The sequence below is a fragment of the Mastigoproctus giganteus genome, chromosome 8, assembly GCF_048544385.1.
Source record: "Mastigoproctus giganteus isolate SK-2022 chromosome 8, ASM4854438v1, whole genome shotgun sequence".
Classification (NCBI taxonomy): Eukaryota; Metazoa; Arthropoda; class Arachnida; order Uropygi; family Thelyphonidae; genus Mastigoproctus; species Mastigoproctus giganteus.
In genome coordinates, this window is record NC_143582.1 from 178,660,969 (window position 1) to 178,682,499 (window position 21,531).

Here is a 21,531-nt window from a genome sequence, read left to right on the forward strand (position 1 = left end):
TAGAGGGAGTAATACTCTTGATTTGATTATCAGCAGTGATTCTTCATGCATTAAGAATCTGCAGATAAATGAACCACTAGGTGGCAGTGATCACAGTGTTCTGAAGTGCGAGTTACTCAAAGAGGTAACTACCATTAGGGGTAAAGGGAAGGGGTATTGCTTTCGTAAAGGCGACTACGATGGACGGAGACAGTATTTAAATTCTATACAGTGGGATCAACTGATGATGTTACCAACAGCAAATTCAAAATGAGAAGCATTCAAAGAACTTATCTTGGAAGCTACTAGGCTTTACATACCAAGTAAGAAATATTGTTCAAGGTTTAGGCCTAAATGGATGTCAGATGAACTAATGAGGCATAAGCAGAGAAGAAAAATGCATGGGATACATACAAATTAACACGTGACACAGAAGCCTATGATAGATACAAGTTGATCTGTAATCAAGTTACAAAGGAGGTTAGGCAGGCGAAGGCAGATTACGAGAGATCCTTGGCAAGGGATGCGAAGAAAAACAGCAAAGAGTTCTTTACTTATGTGAACTCTAGAAGGAAGGGGATGAATCAGATTGGTCCACTTGATATCGATGGGTCAACTGTTGATGACCCTGCTCAGGTAGCTAACAAACTAAATGAATATTTTGCATCGACATTCACACATGAGGAGTTATTCAGCGAGGGGAATGCCAGAGGTGTATTCAACTCTAGCAGTAAGCTAGAGAATCTTGTAATAACTGAGAGTAAAGTGGAGGAGAAATTGTTGAAGATAAACACAAGAAAGGCACCTGGGGTGGATGGGATCTATCCAGTTATATTAAAGGAGGCAGCAAAGGAAGTAAGCAAACCATTAGCCATAATTATGAGAGCTTCCTTGGACTCAGGGGAGGTACCCATGGACTGGAGATGTGCAAATGTGACCCCAATTCACAAAGGAGGATCAAAGCTTTGATATTATATACTTGGATCTTAGAAAGGCTTTTGATACTGTTGCACATGGAAGACTGCTACACAAATTGGAGCAGTGTGACATTGGAGGCAAATTGCTGCTACGGATAAAGGGGTGGTTGAGGGGGAGAAGACAGAGTGGTAATCAATGGACACTGCTCATCGTGGACTAATGTTATTAGTTGAGTCCCTCAGGGTTCAGTATTGGTTCCTTTATTGTTCTCTATATTTATAAATGATAGTGATGATGGTAAATCAATCTTAATGTCCAAGTTTGCAGACGGTACAAAGGTTGGCAGGGTTGTTAAGGACACTAACGACAGTACGCTGCTGCAACATCTAAAAAAGTTGAGCATATGGGCTAGGAGGTGGAAAATGAACTTTAACATTGACAAATGTAAAGTTCTACATACAGGAAACAGTAATCCCAGAGTAACGTATCAACTCTGTGGCACTACACTGACAGTGGTAGAGAACGTAAAGGACTTGGGGGTAATTGTGCAGCCAGATATGAAGTTTTCTGAGCAGTGCAGGTGGTCTGCAAGAGTAGCATGGTGTCTTTTCATCGATATACAGGAATTTTTCTAGCAGGGATAAGGAGGTTATTATCCCCTTGTATAAGGCAATGGTCAGGCCACACTTTGAGTACTGTATACAGGACTGGAGGCCTCATTTCAAGAAGGATGTGGAGCTGTTGGAATGAGTACAGAGAAGGGCAAGAAGATTAGTGAATGGAACAAAGGGTTGCTCTTACGAAGAAAGGATTAAGTTTTGCAAATTACAGTGTCTGGAGACTAGGCACCTCTCAGGTGGTCTGATTGATGTGTATAAAACCTTGAATGGTTTGAGCATGCTCAATGCTGATGGGATTCTTACTCTTGCTCAGAATAATCACCTGAGTGGGCATAAATTCAAACTGAGGAAAGACAGATGTAGGATAGATGTGTGGAAGTTTGCCTTTAGTCAGTGAGGTGGTTGGTTGGTGGAACAGACTTCCATCCTTTGTTGTGGAAACTGATAGCCTAAATAAATTTAAGGCTGAGCTGGACAGGCATTTGGAACGAACGGAGGGGTAAAATGGGAGCTTTCCCCCCCCCCTCCCTTGGCTGATGCTGCATAAGCTTGTTTTCTTGCATCATGTCTCTACTAATCGTAATATATCAATGAAATAAGTATCTTGATTTAGCTAGATGTTGTTACCATTATTTCTATCTACATCTAGTTTGCACTACACTATTGACAGAGAAGTGTTTGTTACTTCATCTGTAAGTTTGGGGAACTTCCATTTCAGTTTCTGAATTTTCTGCTTTTAAATTGTGAAAGTTTTCTTTGCACACCAAAATAAGTAGGAGTTATAATGTCATATGAAATACACTACTGCAACAGTATCATTTTTATTCCTTATCAGTAATTGGCATATTTTCCAACATTACAAATCGTAAGTGATAAGCTTTTTCTATACAAGACATGGCTGATGACTATTTTCTCTTTTGAGAAATGGCATAGTTACCATGGATAGGATCTGATTGTGGTTTATAAAGTTCTGAAGGAGGATGGCAAAATAAATACTATCTAAATTACCTATTTAAATAATAATCATAAAGTTACTTGCTATCTAATCTAACGTTAAGTGAATTGTGAATAACTTTTTTATATGAGCTATGATTTAAAAATGTTTAAATATAAACAGGGTGTCTCAAAAATAGATGGCATAACTTCAGGAATGAGTTACTCATATGACGACAATAAAAATATTTTATATCAATATAGTTCCGGAAATGCTTGGTTCCCAAGTTATTAACTGGAATGTCTTATCTCCTGCAGGTGATTTCCTTCATCACAAGGTACTGACAGAATCTGGTGGTTTTCCATTCCAACCATGTACTCAAATCAGGAGCAAGCGGATATGCACTTTATATAAGGTTTGGCAGATGGCAATGCTCTGGAGGCTCATCGTTTGTACCACAAAAGGTTCCCAGAACAAAAATGTCCAGACAGAAAAACGTTTGAAGGTATCCATCACCGCCTTTGTGAACATGGGATCTTTACACCTCACCTCACGCTGCCGACAGAGGATGACCAAGATCTACGACTCCTGAAGTAGAGGAGGAGATTTTGGATGTTGTGCATACCAACTCCTGGAATCAGCACATGCAGAATAGCAATGCAACTGGCTGTTCAACGTTCAACTATTTGGAGAGTGTTGTGAGAACACCAACTGTACCCTTACCATCTGCAACAGGTACAGGCCTTGTCACCAAGCAGATTACCCTGCACGGGTAATGTTCTGCCAGTGGTTCTTGCAGCAGTATGGTACAACTCCTCACTTTCCTGCCTTAGTGATATTCACAGATGAAGCACGGATCGCATGAGACAGAATCCAAAACTTTCACAATCAGCATGTATGGGCTGAGAAAAACCCACGTGCAATTCTTCCATCACATCACCAACAGCGGTTCAGCCTCAACATTTGGGCAGATGTTTTTGGTGATAAGTTATTTGGGCCCCATGTACTTCCAAACAAACTCAGAGGGCAGGCATACAGGAACTTTCTGGAAAACAACATGCCTGATTTCTTGGACGACATGCCAATGATCATTCATCAACAAGTACACTTCATGCAAGATGGTGCTCCTGCACATTTCAGCCACCTATCCCACAATTACCTGAATCAAAGGGTTTCCTGGTCGGTGGATAGGTAGAGGTGGACCAACAGCCTGGCCTCCACGCTCATCTGATTTAAACCCACTAGATTTCTTCTTGTAGGGCCATTTAAAGTCATTGGTGTATTCGACTCCGGTAGCTGATGTAGAAACTCTCCGCAATCGAATTGTGGCAGGTTGTGAGACAATACAAAACATGCCAGGAATTTGGCATAGTCTTTGCGAGTCTATGAGAGGCCTGTATTCAACCAGAAGGTGGGTTTTTTTTTTTTTTTTTTTTTGATTTGGTAATTGTTGGCGCATCGGCTTCTGTGGCCATATTGCACCTCCCAAGGTTTTTGCAGTACTTTGATCCAAGCCAGAGGCGGGAATCGAACCCGCGACCTTTGGGTTGCCGGGCAGGTACTTTACTCACTCGGCTAGCCCGGTCGGCTTAGCCAGAAGGTGGACATTTTGAACAATTACTATAAGATGATGTGAAGAGTTAAACGTCATAGACAAACCTTCAACACTCAGAAACCAAGCATTTCCGGAACTATGTTGATATAAAATATTTTTATTGTCTACATATGAGGAACTCATTCCTGAAGTTATGCCATGTATTTTTGAGACACCCTGTATATATATATATAACTATATTGTGTAATTGATAAGTTTCGGTAATTTACTTCACCTATCTAAACTGAATGGGAGTCTTGCAAGACCCCTTTTCAACCTTTTTAGGATTATCCGAACCCCTTATTAAAAGAATTAGTCTGATAAAATGTTACTGACTATTTTAGAAAGCAACATGCATGGCAAAACGGTACCTCTGTATAAGTATTTCGCCCTTAGCTGAAATTCTTCTTAAGCCCCTTGTCAAAAAATTTCTAACCTATACTTGTACATACAATAATGCAAGGAACACAGTACATAAATGGAATTTTAAGTACTAGTCAAGTCATCAAATGCAGACACTGTGATGACATCAAACACATGGTGTCACTCAGATATAAGAGGTGCAAAATTGGAATATTGGAAATACAATATCTACAGCCAAATACATAAAAGAAAACATGATGGTGATAAAATAAATATACACAAACACACAAAAGTGTGACCACACAAGAGTTTCTGCTTACATTTGGGAAAGACTTTCAAATTTTACTACAATTATGTTTACAATAATAATTCAATTAAATCCTATTGTAACCTCTATTATAATAACAACTGAAACAAAATGAAAATACTGAATAATCCTAATGAGAGGATCGAAGGACAGTTACATATGCAAGAATGACTAACACGATTAAATTATCCAGGTCTCATTTTATATAATAATTCAAATGCCAACATATATGAGCCACATCCAACTTATCATAACAATACCATTTAACATCCAATGTTAATAAACATCTGTACTTGACATAAAACTGTAAACAAAAGGCAGCTGTAATAATGTCTCATCTACCAGCACACTTCAAGTAATAACTCTGTATAAAAATTTTTTTTTTTTCTTTCTTTATTTATGTAAACCCCAAACACGAGAGGTATTAAAACCTACAGTACTTAGTACCGTGCTTGGGTTGGAGGCTGAGAAGACGAAAGAAGATATTTGTTGACACTGGACTTGAACTTCTGTAGACTGTAATTTTCAGGAAATATGTATGAAGGAAGGTTGTTCCAGAAAACGGCAGTTGAATGAATAAATGAGGAAGATGAAAAGTTGGTTCCGTGAGTTTTGAGTAGGACAGTGAATGGATGTTGGCTGGTGGCGGCACGTGTTCAGACTGTTTTGAAAGAGAGAGCGGGAATTATAGAAGCCAATTCAGAAGAACAGTGGCCATGGAAGTATCTGTAGAAGAGGCATGCAGCAGAAAGAGTGCGTCTATGAGACAGCAAGTGGAGAGACTCTGTTAGAGATGAATCATTAATTAACCTAAATGCCCTTTTCTGAATGAAATCAAGAAGCCTGAGAGAGGTTTTGGGGGCACCACCCCAGATGTGGGTACAATATAGGGCGGATTTGCGATTTATACAGAGTAAGCAGCTGTTTGGAAGAAAAGTAAACGCCGAGAGCGAAACAGAAAACCAAGTTTTTTAGATGCAGAGAAAGCAATATTTGTAATGTGCTTGTGCCAAGACAGATTAGAAGTCAGGGTAATCCCCAAAAGAGATATATCATTTTGCCTAGAAATCAGAGTGTCACTAAAGATAAGCATAGGAGCAGAAGAATCCCTTTTGCAAGATATAAGACAAGACTGAGTTTTAGAAAGGTTGAAATCAACTAAGTTGTATTCGCCCCACTGGAGAATTACCTGAAGATCAGCATTTAAGGAATTGGTAGCAGATTTTCGAGAAGTTGAAGCTGATTGAGCAGGACAAGGTTTCCCAAAATGGAAAGTGGAATGCAATGTGCTATCATTGACAAAACTATGGATAGGATTTCCAGTCAATGCAAGAAGGTCATTAATATACAAGAGGAAATGAGTGGGTTAAACAACTGAACCTTGGGGGACACCGGCATTAGAGGAGAAGTTAGAAGACAGAGAGCAATCTACCATCACCCACAGTGAGCGATCAGACAGAAAACTAGATAACCAATTACAGTTGGCAAACCATAAGACGGAAGCTTGTTTAGAAGACCTTTAGGCCAAACACGATCAAAAGCCTTTGAGATGTCAAGAGCAACTACTTGTGTTTCACCGAACCTTTCCATTGAATTAGTCCATAAATGGGTAACATAAGCCAGAATATCACCAGTGGATCGACACTAACGGGACCCATACTGGCAATCGTTAATCAGATGCAAGGTTTCTAGGTAGTAGAGTTGGCGGTTAATCAATTTCTCCATTACTTTAGAAAGAGTAGAAGTAATTGCAATGGAACGATAATTGGATGGGAGAGATTTGTCACACTTTTTAGGAACTGGCTGGATACGAGCAAATTTCCAAGCAGAAGGAAAAACACCTTTGGAATAAGAAAGTGAAAAAACACGGCAAAGAATAGGAGTAAGTTCAGGAGCACAGGTTTTGAGAACAAGTGGAGAAATACGATCGGGACCTGGAGCTTTCTTAGCATCAAGATTCATCAAAATCCTTCTGACATCCTTTTGACGGAAAACCACAGGGGGCATTGAATGGAGCGGGTTGGGAACGGTGGAGGTGTTTTACCAAGATCATTAATACACGAGTTGGAAGGAAAATGGGATGCTAGCAGATCAGCTTTATCCTCGGCTAAAGTGACAACAGAACCATCTGGTTTGGACAGAGGTGGGCAAAAGTTGCGGCCAATAGCCAAGAGATCAGAATGCTCGGCTACCATTAGGGCAAGAAGCAAGTTTTCTACTCTTAGCCAGTTCAAACTCTAGTTTCCACTGATTAATAACTGCTTTACAATTGTTGCGAGCTTTGGAGTAAGCAGAAAATGAAACTGAAGAATTAGAAACAAGCCAATTACGATATGCAACATTCTTCTCTTGAACAGCCTTAGCACATTTATTGGAAAACCATGGTTTAGATAAAGGACGAGATTTTAAAGTGGAGTGCGGGATAAAGGATTCCATTCCTGCAAGAATAATTTCACTGACACGATCTGAGCAAACATTGACATCAGAAGTTTTGAAACAGTAACCCGACCAAGGAAAAGAAGTCTCGCGGGTCATCCATTTTGCATTCTTGTAATGCAAAACAAACAGGAAGTTGGGAATAGCCATGAGATAAAGGTTCCATTGGAGAAAAGACAATCACCAAGTTGTGTTCTGAAGTACCTAAAGGACCTATCACTTCGACCGTGTACCTAAAAGGGTCGTTTGTGAGAAAAAGATCAAGCGTATTGGCTGTATGATTAGGATTGTCCAGTATTCTTGTAGGTAAATGAACAATCTGTGCAAGGTCATTTGTAATTGCAAAGGCCTCAGCATCTCGAACAGCTGGGTCGGTGTGACTAGAAAACGGAAGCCAGCTGGAGTTGTGAACATTAAAATCACCAAGGAAAATTATCTCACTGTTAGGAAAGTTGGATTGGAGAAAGTCAAGTTGCAAAGAGAGGAAGTCAAAGAGTTCCAAGTGATTAGTAGAGTTGGGAGAACGGTAGAGACAACAGATGAATTTGACACAATGAGGTAGAGAGATTTTAAGCTAGTGAAGATCCAAAAGAGGAGATTCCAAATTACCAAGTCTCTTACAGCGAATATCAGAACGGACATATGAACAAGTACCACCTTTGAGGCAAAAGGAATTATACAGCGAATAATTTGGGCAACTGAGATGAGCAATAGTTGAATCCACTGATAACTGAGGTTCTGTCAGAAAAAGTACATGTGGTCTGGCATACTGCAAGTGGAAATGGACATCATTGAGATTAGAAGTGAGACCATGTATATTTGTGAAATGAATTAGGAAGTGTTTGGGAGGTTCAGATCTTTTCGCAGATAAGCTTGCTCTATTAGTTTGACAATTCATGGTGTATTCAATAGTAAGAAAAAGTGGGTGGGACATGCTGTATGAAGTAATGAAATTTTTGGATAGGGCATACACATGGTAAGAATATACCCAGATCCTTGACATAACGTGGCCTTCATAATGCTCCCCGCATACACACTACTCGGACTCCCTCCAATCACTATCTAGCAGAGTAGAGGTAGCAAGATTATACACTAGCTGATCCGGAAGCCTCCTAGAGAGTTACCAATAGGTTTGGTCCGGTGTACTAACTAGCGACTGGCCTGCGAACGCCATTTTAGAGCTGTACCCTCGAAATGTAAAGAATATTGGATCTCGCCACGATGTTCATCACAACCTCAAAAGCCATCAATCATACTGCATGATGGAAGAGATAGGGAAGGGTTGACCGGAACTTAGCTCTAGAGACTAAACATGGGTTCCACCACTTCAAGCCTCCAATAAGCAAAGTGGTGGTATTGCACTGGTTGATGAGAGTCATCTAATATGTTCTTATTTATACTATGGCACAACCACCAGGTCAGAGAAGTTTAATACAATCGTTAAACATATTTAGCAGCCACAGGCTTGAACCATAGTCCACTCAAAGAGCATGTGCTACTGTATTCTCACTCCTAAGTCACTTCCAGAAATATTCAAGTAACACAAAACAAAACTCCATACATATTTAGGAAGACAGACAGAGCAATAGTGACTAATCTTGAACAGGCAATTAATGTACAACAGATATATTTTGTTGATGGGCTTGCCAGAATCCCCAACACCAGGTTAAATAAATAACACCGATGCTATTCACAACATCACCTGAGCACAAATCAGCCAGCCTGAACTATAAGCCTTCCATTCACTATTATCTTCCATACAATCCTTTTCCTATTATATTTTTTGCTCTATCCAGATCAAGCCCTCTTTCCTCTAATCCTTCTTGCTTGACAACATCAATCCATCTTCCTTCTGGTTTCCCTCTGGGTGTTTAAAGCAATGTACTGCATCCACTTTAAATATCTGTTTAGTTGATCTCCCATTCCTTTCTATGTGACCATACATACTAAAGGAATGTGACCATTCCTTTCTATGTGACCATACACTTTAAGTTTGCTTCACTCACCTTTCACTGGATACTTATTACCAAGGTTTTTTTTTTATATCTTCATTTGTAACATTGCCTTACCACCTCTCATCTATTAGTCCAATTTATTTTTTCTTAAAATTCTCATTTCCAATCAATCCCTTTATTTTTTAAAATCCCTCAGCTCACTTGTTAAACAGACTTAAAACTGTATTATAAACAGCTAATTTTTTTTTTTTTTTTGGATAATTTCTTTTTTTGCTCTAAATAAATTAGATTAATTGGCTTTCTTTTTGCTTTACTTATTCTATTGTTCATTTCCTTGTCCAATCTCCCAACTTCTTTAACTTGGTGGTTTTTGCTACATTTTGGGTAGCATCCAAAATATTGCAAAAACAGTGGCAGGTCACCTGACAAGTGCCCAACTTTGCTTTTAATTTTGGAGAATGTTTTTGGCTTCTTTGAATTCTGCTTAAACAGTGCCGATATTTCATATTTTGTTATTGGACTGCAGTACTTATTGCACGTACTTTAAGTTTTAATACACAAATTTAGTTATAAAACGTGTTTTATAACTTTTATTTTAAAAAAAATAAATAATAAAAAATAAAAAAAAACAAATTCTGCTGAAACTTGCAAAAAACATTTTACACATAAAATTGAAACACTAATCTCCTATTCTCATCCAATTTAAAAGCTCACTAAGTGAATGAAATTTCAAACTGTTTATTTTATGCTCGATTATGCATTTAAATATTAAAATAGGTAAAGAACATTATAATTTTATATATTATTAGTTACTTCCATTTTCAGGTTTATTTCAAAACTTAGTTCAGATGTGGCATGCTTCACAGCACACAAAAATTTAAACTATGTACTGAAACTACATATGAGGGCATTTGAAAAGATCATGGCCCGAGTATGAAGGGTCTATTTCGTGGGTCTGGTAACATTAGCATTAGTAGAGGCATATGATGCAAGAAAGCAAGCTTATTCAGCATCAGCCAAAAAAAAAAAAAAACACACCACTCCCATTTCACCCCTCCGTTCGCTCGAAATACCTGTCCAGTTGAGCCTTAAATTTGTTTAGGCTATCAACTTCAACAACAAGTGATGGAAGTCGGTTCCACCAACCAACCGCCCGCTGGCCAAAGGCAAATTTCCGCACATCTATCCGACATCCGTCCTTCCTCAATTTGAATTTATGCCCTCTGAGCTGATTATTCTGAGCAAGAGGAAGAATCCCATTGGCATTGAGCATGCTCAAACCATTCAAAGCCTTATACACCTCTATCAGATCACCTCGCCGGTGCCTAGTCTCCAGACTCTGTAATTTGCAAAACTTAAGCCTTTCTTCGTAAGAGCAACCCTTGCTTCCATTCACTAATCTTGTTGCCCTTCTCTGTACCCGTTCCAGCAGCTCTACATCCTTCTTGAAATGAGGCCTCCAGACCTGTATACAGTACTCAAGATGTGGCCTAACCATTGCCTTATACAAGGGAATAATCACCTCCTTATCCCTGCTAGAAAAATTCCTGTATATCATTGACAAGACACCATGAGCTACTCTTGCAGCTCGTCTGCACTGCTCAGAGAACTTCATATCTGCCTGCATAATTACCCCCAGGTCCCTTTCATTCTCCACCACTGTCAGTGTAGTACCGCAGAGCTGATACGTTGCTCTGGGGTTACTGTTTCCCATATGTAGTACTTTATATTTGTCGATGTTAAACTTTATTTGCCACCTCTCAGCCCATCTGCTCAAACTTTCCACCTGTTGCAGCAGCATAGCATCAGTAGTGTCCTTAACAACCCTGCCAACCTTTGTATCATCTGCAAACTTGGACATTAAACTTGATATCCCATTATCAATATCATTCATAAACACCGAAAACAACAACGGACCCAACACTGAACCCTGAGGAACTCCACTAATAACATTAGTCCACGTTGATTACCACTCTCTGTCTTCTGCCACTCAACCATCCCCTTATCCATAGCAGCAATTTGCCTCCAATGCCACACTGCTCCAATTTGTGCAGCAGTCTTCCATGTGCAACAGTATCAAAAGCCTTTCTAAGATCCAAATATATAATATCAAAGTTATTCCCTGCATCTAGTTCTCTTGACCAATTTGATTGGATAGTATCCAATCAAATTGGTCAGGCAAGACCTGCCCTTAACAAAACCATGCTGCGTCTGAGCTATAACTGAATTCTTGTCTAGATGATCCTGCAGTGCTTCTTTAACCAGTGCCTCCATTAATTTACCTGGAACAGAAGTTAAACTAACAGGTCTATAATTACTTGTGTCAGCCTTTGATCCTCCTTTGTGAATTGGGGTTACATTTGCACATCTCCAGTCTATGGGTACCTCCCCTGAGTCCAAAGAAGCTCTCGTATGAGTCACGCTCTCGTGACAAGTAACATATTACTTGTCACCAATTTTGTCACAATGTTGTTTGTCACTTGGCAAACAACATTATTTGGCTATGTTTATGAATTTATGAATACAAATAGCAATTTAATCTAAAACTAAAAGAAAAACACAAATACTTATTACACAATTAGAAACTTCACCATATCATATGAAAACCCGTTTGGCTGATGTTTATAACCACGCTACACAGAAATAAACAACTGAGGATTATTCTCTCCATAGCAGGTAAAAAGCGATGATTAGCAGTTAGGATTTTGGTAGTTGATGCTTGTTATTGTTTGTTTGTTATTTGTTTTTTTTTTTTGGGCATTAGCAACTAAGGCCATATTGCTCCGGGGATATGCGGTGGTCATTCCCTGACCTTTCCACATCCTCCATATTTTGTGGGCACGGGTTCGAACCCCGGTCTAATCAAGAAGTGTGTGCGACGCACTGCTGCCCCTGCCCACCTGGCTACGGAGGCGCCTTTAGTAGTTGATGCATTGCAATAACAGAAAATTAATACAATTTGAAAAGGAAGGGAGATTTTCTAACACCACATGTTATAACAGAACCTATTGTTTGTGCAGGGGTGATATTATTGGGAGGTACTGCTTACCAGTAATGTAACAGAAAAACCTGGAGCAAAAAAACCATAACATCAAATGCTGAAGAAAAATTTTAGTACAAGATTTTAGACAGGATACCTCCCATCAAATCTATAAAGATCAAAATGGCACACTAATAATGATCTAAAGCCTCACGTTTCAAACTGTAAAATTTAATTCTTACTTTTTATTAAAGGAATGCAATGAAGGACACTAATGTTTAACTATACACTAATCAAAATTAGTAGCAAATGAAACTACAAGAGAAGGTATATTTCAAGAAATAAAATACTATTAAGGGTCTTACCTTGGCTCCGCCTATATATTCTTTTCTAAAATTTTCAATAGGATTAATGAATGTTTCTTGAGATCGCTCCAACTGAAAATAATAAGAAAACTTTAATGAAGTCATACCAATGTCATGTCTAAGTACAGAAAATAAAATAATTAAAATGTAGCCTAAGAAATTGAACTGTATGACAGTTGTAATAAGAATAAGCTCCACTTCCAAGTCAACAGGATGTAAAAGATGGAGTAGATAAAACAGACTGTTGCTCATATTGGTAAAGTACAGCAGAGAATTTACAAATCACTAAGCTAGCTGTGAGAGCCTAATGAGAACTGTGGAAAGACTGATTGAATGGCTCTTGGGAAATTGCAATAGGCCCAGAAAGTCACCATGGGTTCTATCTAGTAAAAATAATCAAAAACCAGATTGGAACCATAGATAAACAATATGGAGAGGAGAAACCCTAAAAATTATAGGTCATACTGAAACAGAGTGGAATGGAAAAGGATCAACAGCAAAATGGGAGAGCCTTATATTATAGTACAAAAAATGCAAAGACTAGAGAATAAACAAGAGCCAACTTTTGACTTTCGGAAAGTTGGAGATCATGAATATGCAATCAGGAGGGAAAAACGAGGTTTTTTTTTTTTTTTTTTTTGGAAAAAACATAGAAAAAGTAGGAGGAATTTTTGAAGTCCACAGTGCACTAGAAATTAAATTTCACTGAAAACATACACATTATATATAAAAATACAGATACAAGACTGTTTACCAGTACATTATGCTTTCAATTAGCTTACCTAGCATTTTTCTGTATGTGGATTTCTGTTTGGATTTTCTATTAGATATTAGAAGATTGAGTACTTCAAGAAATATATTTCATATCCATTGCCCTCTTCAAAACTGTTCAGTAAAACTTTTGTCCATAACAATGAGCATACTGTCTAGACCAGGCCTGGGCAAACTATGGCCCATGAGCTTTAATTGTATTTTCGAAAAAAGTTTACTTATTTTATGCCTTTTGTGACGTCTTTTTGAAAAATGTAATACATTATAGAATTTGTAGACTTGTAAATTGTTTTATCATCTCTGTATTCAAATTGAGATAGAATTTGAAATTGTGTGCAAACCAGAGCGAGCCAACGGCACTTTTATAACAGTATAATTTGTGATTATAAACTAACCACGCGAAACTGTGGTGACAGACAACTGGTGATGACGACAACGGCTTTGCTGCGGTGGCAGAGTAACAGGATAGGACTACTGACCGGCTGCAGTTCCAATCTGTTTTCTCTGACGGTCATCCCGCAGTTAGTTTTTTTGCGTTATTTTCGGTTATCATCTTGGTGCCAGTAGCGATAAAAATAATATTTACGCCCTTTTAAAAATTAATAAAAAACGAAAAATTCAATGAGAGCATCGTGTCTTCAATGAAGAGTGGAACACAAAATATATTTTTGCTAACATAAATAACGAGACTATGTCTCATCTGCCGGGAGAGTGTCTCAGTGTTGAAAGAGTACAATATTAAAAGACATTTCACTACTAAACATTCCAAATATGGTACCAATTTAACTCCGGAAGCGAGAAAGAAAGAATACTGCGCAGTTATTAATTTTCATACGTGGATGTACCTCTAATTTTGAAATTATTGAAGAGCTTCTTTCAATGGAATCTCTTAAAGACCAAACAACGGGAGCTGATATATTTGAAAAAGTTGAAAAATGCTTAACAAGATATAATTTACAATGGAACAAAATGGTAAGCGTAACAACTGACGAAGCACCAAGTTTGACAGGTAAAAATGTTTCAGTGTTAAAAAAAGAAAATTCAGGATAAAATTTGTGAAAATTATCCTGATTATAATTTAATTACAATTCATTGTATTATATACATCGACAAGTATTATGTAAAAATGTGTTAAAAGTTGAACATGTCACATCTTGTATTATTAAACTAGTAAATTTAATACGATCGAGGGGGACTGAAACACAGACAATTCGTTAATTTTCTTCAAGATATTGAATCCGAGTACACAGATATTCCTTATCATAGCCAAATTCGATGGCTTAACTTAGGAAAAGTTCTTCGGCGAGTATGGGATCTTAAAGATGACATCGTTCTATTTTTAAAACTAAAAAATATTATGGACTTTACCGAATTAACTGATAATAACTGGATTTGTGATTTTGCGTTTACCCTGGACATCGTGACACACTTAAATACTTTCAACACCATGTTACAAAGGAAAAATTTATACGCCCATGATATGGTAAAAAGTTTGAATGTATTTCAATTAAAACTTCAGTTGTTCCTTCGACATTTATTGATTAACAAGGTAGAAGACCACTTTCTAACCATGAAGTTGCTGAAGATTTCAGAAAATAAATTTGAAAAATACTGGAAATTATCAACGCTTTGAATGACGACTTTTCGAAGATTTGGCAACTTATGAAAAATTGAGACAAGTTTGGCAATAGTGCGTGACCCACTTACAATAGAAATTGATAGTGCACCGAGTGAACTACAGCTTCAAATTATAGATCTGCAGTGTGATACCGATTTAAGGGAATTTCACCGTCGTGAGGAAATCTGTAAATTTTACAGCACTCTCAATTCGGACAAATTCGATGAACTTAAAGATTTTGCCCGAAAAATGTTGGTTATTTTTCGATCAACCTACATATGTGAACAAACATTTTCCATCATGAATCTAAATAAAAATTCTTTACGATCAAGCATCACCGATGAACATTTACAAGCAGTTTTAAGAATCTCAACTACAAACTTAACGCCCGAAATTAAAAAAATGCTAAAAGATGTAAACGGTTCCATTCATCTCATTAAATTCTTGGTTGTTAGAGAATAATTTTTTTATATTATATTTCTTCTTCATGATAACAAATAACATATCTAAAAATAGTATTTTACATGCGGCCCGGCTTCTTTTTGAATTCCTATTGTGGCCCTTCAGCCCAAAAGTTTGCCAACGCCTGGTCTAGACTGTCAAAGGCATTTACAAACCTTCACTAGAAAGATATCTGAAATCAGTTTTTGTTTTTCTCAGCTCTCTGAATATTCTTTCATAGTCAGCACTATTATAAGGAATTGTAAAAATGCAATTATGGCATGGGATAATCTGCATATTGAGGTTCATTGTGCATTTCAGTTGCACAGCCAGGGACCACTGTATATCTAACTGTAATACTTCCAATAAACAGAGCACTGATGTTGCAAAATATCTACTGCTTCATCCATTTCTTTATCTTTAAAAACACCAAGAAGTGCTGAAAACTAGTCCACAAAAAATTCCATATTTGAGATAAGTTGAGATAAGTTTCAAGTACAATGCCATGACTAAATGAAAAAAGGAAACACTAAGCCAGGTTACAAACCAAAGTTAACCTTAGAAAGTGCAAATTCCTGCTCTTTTCTAAGGCAAAACTGCACCTCAGCAAGGTGCAGTTTTTGCCTGTGTACCAAGTTAATTCAGAAATAAACTGAAATAAAATAAGGAAGACAAAACAAAGCAACCCACCTCCAGCAGCACCAATGCACGCCCCCCCCACACCTAAAAATGAGCACCACTTTCTATAAATGGAAACAAATAGAAAGAAATAGAAACTCACAAGCACCACATTTTAAAGGGGGGTATCGAGTGCATGTGAACTCCAAAAAGGATCATATTTTGGGCATTTACTGCTATCATCATTAATGTTTATCATTATTAATGTTTGATCTGTTAATGATACACTGCCAAATGATGAAATCAAATAAGAAAATCAAAATTTTAAACTAATTATAAAATTTATGCTAATTATGAGGGGGCATCAATAAATTATCTACCTAAGGTAGATATAACTTCCCATAGTTATATTTCAATGAGTCATGATTTATCACATTCCTACATATCTCAACTTGAATCATACTAATTTTGATCCCATTATGCTTTTAGGCTGTGCTGCTCTAACAGAACGAAAGGAAGACACCTGTACCAAATTATGGATTTTTACGAAATTGGAGCATTGTCAAAGTTTCTCACCAAAGAAGGAAAGGGGCCAAAGGCCATTCATGAAAGGATGGTGGCTGTGCATGGCAACAGTGCACCTTCAGAATACCAGGTGAAATTCTGGTCAAAACAATTTTGGTTGGGTAGAGAATCCATTGAAGATAATCCACATCTAGGAAGGCCTGTGACACAGACCACTCCAGCAATGTGCCAAGCTGTGGAAACCCTTGTGCTGAATGACAGATGTTTAAAAGGTGTCCCAAATGTCTAAGGAATGTGATATATCTGAGGGAACAGTTATAACCATCCTCCATGAACATTTGGAGATGACTAAGTTCAGTTCAAGGTGGGTTTCCAGATTTCTAACCCCTGTGTAGAAGCAATTCAGAGTACAGTGTTGCGAGGAGAATTTAAAGCTTTATGGAAGAGATCATGAAAAACTTTCATCTCCAGAATTGTTACGGGTGATGAAACATGGGTTCATCATTGGGATCATGAGACCAAGCAAGAACCAATGCAATGGAAGCTCAAGAGTTCTCTCCCACCCAAAAAATTTCAGACACAACCTTCACTGGCAAAATTATGGCCACTATTTTTTGGGATGCTGAGGAAAGTTTGTACATTCACTACTTGGAACAAGAGCAGACAGTCAGTGGGGTGTCATATGCATCCCTACTGTACACCCTAAGGAATGTCATAAAGGAAAAACGCCATGGAAAACTTTCCAGACGTGCGCTGCTTCTTCACAACAACGCACCAGTCCACAGGTCATGTGGTGTTGCTGCTGATTTGAAAGACTAACTTTACAGAACTTACCCATCCATTACAGGCCAGATTTGGTGCCCCATTGCTATTTCCTGTTTCAACACCTCAAGAAAAATGAACATGGGTGTTGCTTTGCTAATGACAATGAACTGAAGTCTGCTGTTTCTACATTCTTTGATGGACAGGACAAAGAATTTTATTTGTCTGATATTTCCTCATTGCCAACAAAATGTAACAAGTGTATTGAAGTTCAAGGGAGTTACATTAAATAATGCAGAGATTTTTGCCTCTATCTCAATTCCTTCATAGGTTGGCAGATAATTTATTGAATGTCCCTCGTATCACCTTTACACATTTGGACCAACACCCATTAATGCATAAATAATACACATAAAGCTTAATTACTATCCATTTCTGGGCAACTTATATCAGTATTAATATAAGCCTGATAACAAAAGGTTGGCAGATAATTTATTGAATGTCCCTCGTATCACCTTTACACATTTGGACCAACACCCATTAATGCATAAATAATACACATAAAGCTTAATTACTATCCATTTCTGGGCAACTTATATCAGTATTAATATAAGCCTGATAACAAAAGCTTTAAAAGTAATAGCTTTACATGGTATGGAAATACTACATATAATTTTATCTAATTTTTAACAGTACAGAGGAATTAAATGTCCTTATTGATTAATCTGTCAAACAAATGAATGCCATCATGCACAAATCAAATTGCTCACAATATGAATACTGGAATAGTTATGCACCCCTATATATATTTTCAGTAACAGAAATCACCTGATTAATCTTTATTAAATTTAGGAAAAAATTTTACTAAATTTTTAACTTTTAATTACAAGGTGTTTATCAAACCACCTTGTAATTATCATTAATGCTAAACAATTTTAATTTTTTTAAGATCAATAATAATAATAATAACATTAACAATATTAATATGTGTGAAAATAATTTTTTATCAATAATCGGTAACTACCTACATAATCAAATAATAATTATAGATTAATAATGAAAAATAATTTTAATAGGTAAAGAAAATAAAATGATTGTTAGATGAAAATATAAAATAAAAAAACTATGTATAGCCATGGCCATATGGACACAACATTTCTATGGCTGTAAGATATAATGGCCAATGCTATGACCAACTAAACGTATTTACAAGTCACCCCAACGAAACACACTATGTCTCAATCAGAATTAACAGAATGGAATGACTTGTAAATAAAGAATATTTTTTTTTTTTTTTTTTTCACAATATACCTTTATTATTCATTCATGTTTTTATGGTTCTTTGCAAAGTAGTCCCCATTTGATGAAATGCACTTACTTCCAACGTTTCTACCATTCTTCAAAAAGACAGTGAAAGCCAATTTTTGACATGCATTTGAGAATGCCTCTGATGTCTTCAACTTCTGACGACTGGAAAAGTTTTTTCACAGCTCCTTTAACATTTGAAATAAATATATAAATAAATAGAGACACACACTGTGCAAGGTCTGGGCTGTATGGTGGATGAGGAACACATTTGACTATTAATGCTGGCTAAGTACTCAATGGCAGAATGAGCAATGTGAGATTTTGCACTGTCACGATGCAGTATCCACCCATCTGCATGCAGTTGTCATTTGTGACAAACATGATCCACAAACCGCATAGTACAGTTCTGTAGTAAGGGCCCCCCGTAACAGTCACAAGATATGGCACAACATGCTGGTATAAATCATTCCTTGAATGTAAAAAAATAGAGATGGCCATACCTTTCCTACAGAAGCCACAACTCTTGATTTTATCAGTGTTGGTAGTAGTAGTAGTGGCATGTGATGCAAGAAAGCAAGGGTATGGGCTTATGCAGCATCAGCCAAAAAAAAAAAAACACACCATTCCCTCCAAATGCCTGTCCAGTTCCTCCTTACATTTATTTAACCTATCAACTTCCACGACAGATGGAAGTTTGTTCCTGCAATTAACCACCCACTGGCTAAAGGCAAATTTCCGCACATCTATTCTACATCTGTCTTTCCTTAATTTTAATTTATGCCCCCTCAGGTTCGTAATCTGAACAAGTGGAAGGATCCCATCAGAATTCAGCGTGCTCAACCCATTCAAGGCCTCAATCAGATCACCGTGCAGGTGCCTAGTCTCCAGCCACTGCAATTTGCAGAATTTAAGCCTCTCTTGGTAAGAGGATCCCTTCATTGCCCTCACCAATCTTGTTGCCCTTCTCTGTACACGCTCAAGTAAATCTACATCCTTCCTAAAATGAGGCCTCCAGACCTGTATGCAGTACTCAAGGTGTGGCCTGACCACTGCCTTATACAGAGGGACAATCACCTCCTTTTCCCTGCTAGCAAAATTCCTATATATCATTGACAAAACCCCATGACCTGCCCTGGCAGCCTGTCTGCACTGCTCAGAAAACTTCATATCTGACTGCACAATTACTCCCAAGTTTTTTCATTTTCTACCACCTTAAGTGTAGTACCACACAGTTGGTACATTTCTCTGGGGTTACTTCTACTCATATGCAGTATTTTGCATTTGTCACGGTTAAACTTCAGTTGCCACTTCTTAGCCCATCTGCCCAAATTTTCTAGATCCTGTTGCAGTAGCACACTGCCATTACTGTCATTAACAACTCTGCAACCTTTGTATCATCTGCAAACTTCAACACTAAGCCTGATATACCTTCATCAATATCATTGATAAATATACAAAACAGTGGACCCAACACCGAACCCTGTGGGACTCCACCATCCTTTTATCCATTGTAGCAACTTACCCTTAATACCATTCTGCTCCAATTTGTACAATAGTCTTCCATGCGCAACAGTGTCAAAAGCATGACATATGGTGATGACATAGACTTCCAAACAGAGCTTTGCTGCATATTCTCTGGGAAGAAATGAAGATATGTCTCATCTGTTGTTACCACCTTGTGCAGAACCTCACCACTTTCAGTAACCATCCATTGCAGCTCTTGACAAACCACCATGTGAACTTGCTGTTGCTGAGATGGCAGTAGTCTTGGAACCCAGCATGCACAAATTATCATGGAGATACTGTGTGTGTGCTTCCTACTGACATTCTCAACATCTCTGCTAGTTGCCTTACTGTTATATGACAATCTTCTCTCACAATTACCAAGCAGTGTTTAAAACCACCCATGAGCTATGCTATATGGAAGTGCAGATTCACCGTAAGCCTCTTTTAACATTTCATACACTTCAGATGATGCTTGTTTGAGACAGAAACAAAATTTTAGAGCAGCATACTGTTCCTCACATGTCACTTCCATTGGTTCATAGGTGAAAGTGAGCAGGCATAAACTTGATTGCCTGCCAAGGTCACACCATGCAAGAGTCAACTGTGCAGTTTCTATGTGTGATGCAGCTTGGTTTGGTCTTAAATTCTGCAGCTCAACTAGAAATAGAAGCAGTGTAGCTGTTCATGAAAAATTATGATCATTCTTTACTGAAGAGCCCTCATATGTGGAGTTGATTATACTGCTGGCTATTACATACAAATGTACCCATATGGCCTTGGTCATGCCGTTTTATAATTTACCATTATAATTTTAACCTTTTAACTATTGTTTTACCTATTAACTTTAATTCTCTTTATTATCTCTTAATTCTTAATATTACATGACCATAGTTGTGCATTACTGATTATTGTCGTAAAAATAATTTTTGCACAAATTATTAATACTGTTCTGACCAAAATTAAAATCATTTAGCATTAATACTAATTTCAAGGCAAAGTTACTATTATGATTTATTAAATTCAAAATTATTAAAGTTAAATCTAAGCAATCGCTAATACCAAAAAAATATATAGCGCCACAGAAGTAGTCTATTCCGGTTATTTGGGACACATCGGGACTAGTGCATTTTGGTCCGATTAAGCGGCTACCCGAATTATCCAAATTTTCACGTAAAACAAGGAAAAAATATAATGAACCCCCATTTTACAACTGGTTCGCTGTACAATCAAATCACGTTATGGTGGAGTCACCACAGCCGTTCACTATACGATGGGTAGAAAACGTCAATCATTGTGATCACGTTTGTGAAGCCGACCGGGCTAGCCGGATGGGTAAAGTGCCTGTCTGGTAACCCAAAGGTCGCGGGTTCGAATCCCGCCTCGGGCTTGGATCAAGGTACTGCAAAAACCTTGGGAGGTGCATTATGGCCACAGAAGCCGATGCGCCCACAACTACAAAAAAAAAAAAAAACACGTTTGTGAATTGAATTTTCATTTTATTAAACAGCGATTCTAATTAGCAAAAATAAGA

The 21,531-nt window shown here is 37.6% G+C and overlaps 1 protein-coding gene across 3 annotated transcripts in view; it reads right to left on the minus strand.

Moving 5' to 3' along the window:
* Graf (GTPase regulator associated with FAK) overlaps positions 1-21,531 on the minus strand; it is a 537,792-nt gene that overhangs the window by 453,392 nt on the left and 62,869 nt on the right. For all 3 annotated transcript variants that reach the window (XM_090379073.1, XM_090379075.1, XM_090379076.1), the window contains one exon: positions 12,452-12,523. In XM_090379073.1, the coding sequence (XP_090235199.1) occupies positions 12,452-12,523 (72 nt within the window). The remainder of the gene's footprint in view (positions 1-12,451; positions 12,524-21,531) is intronic.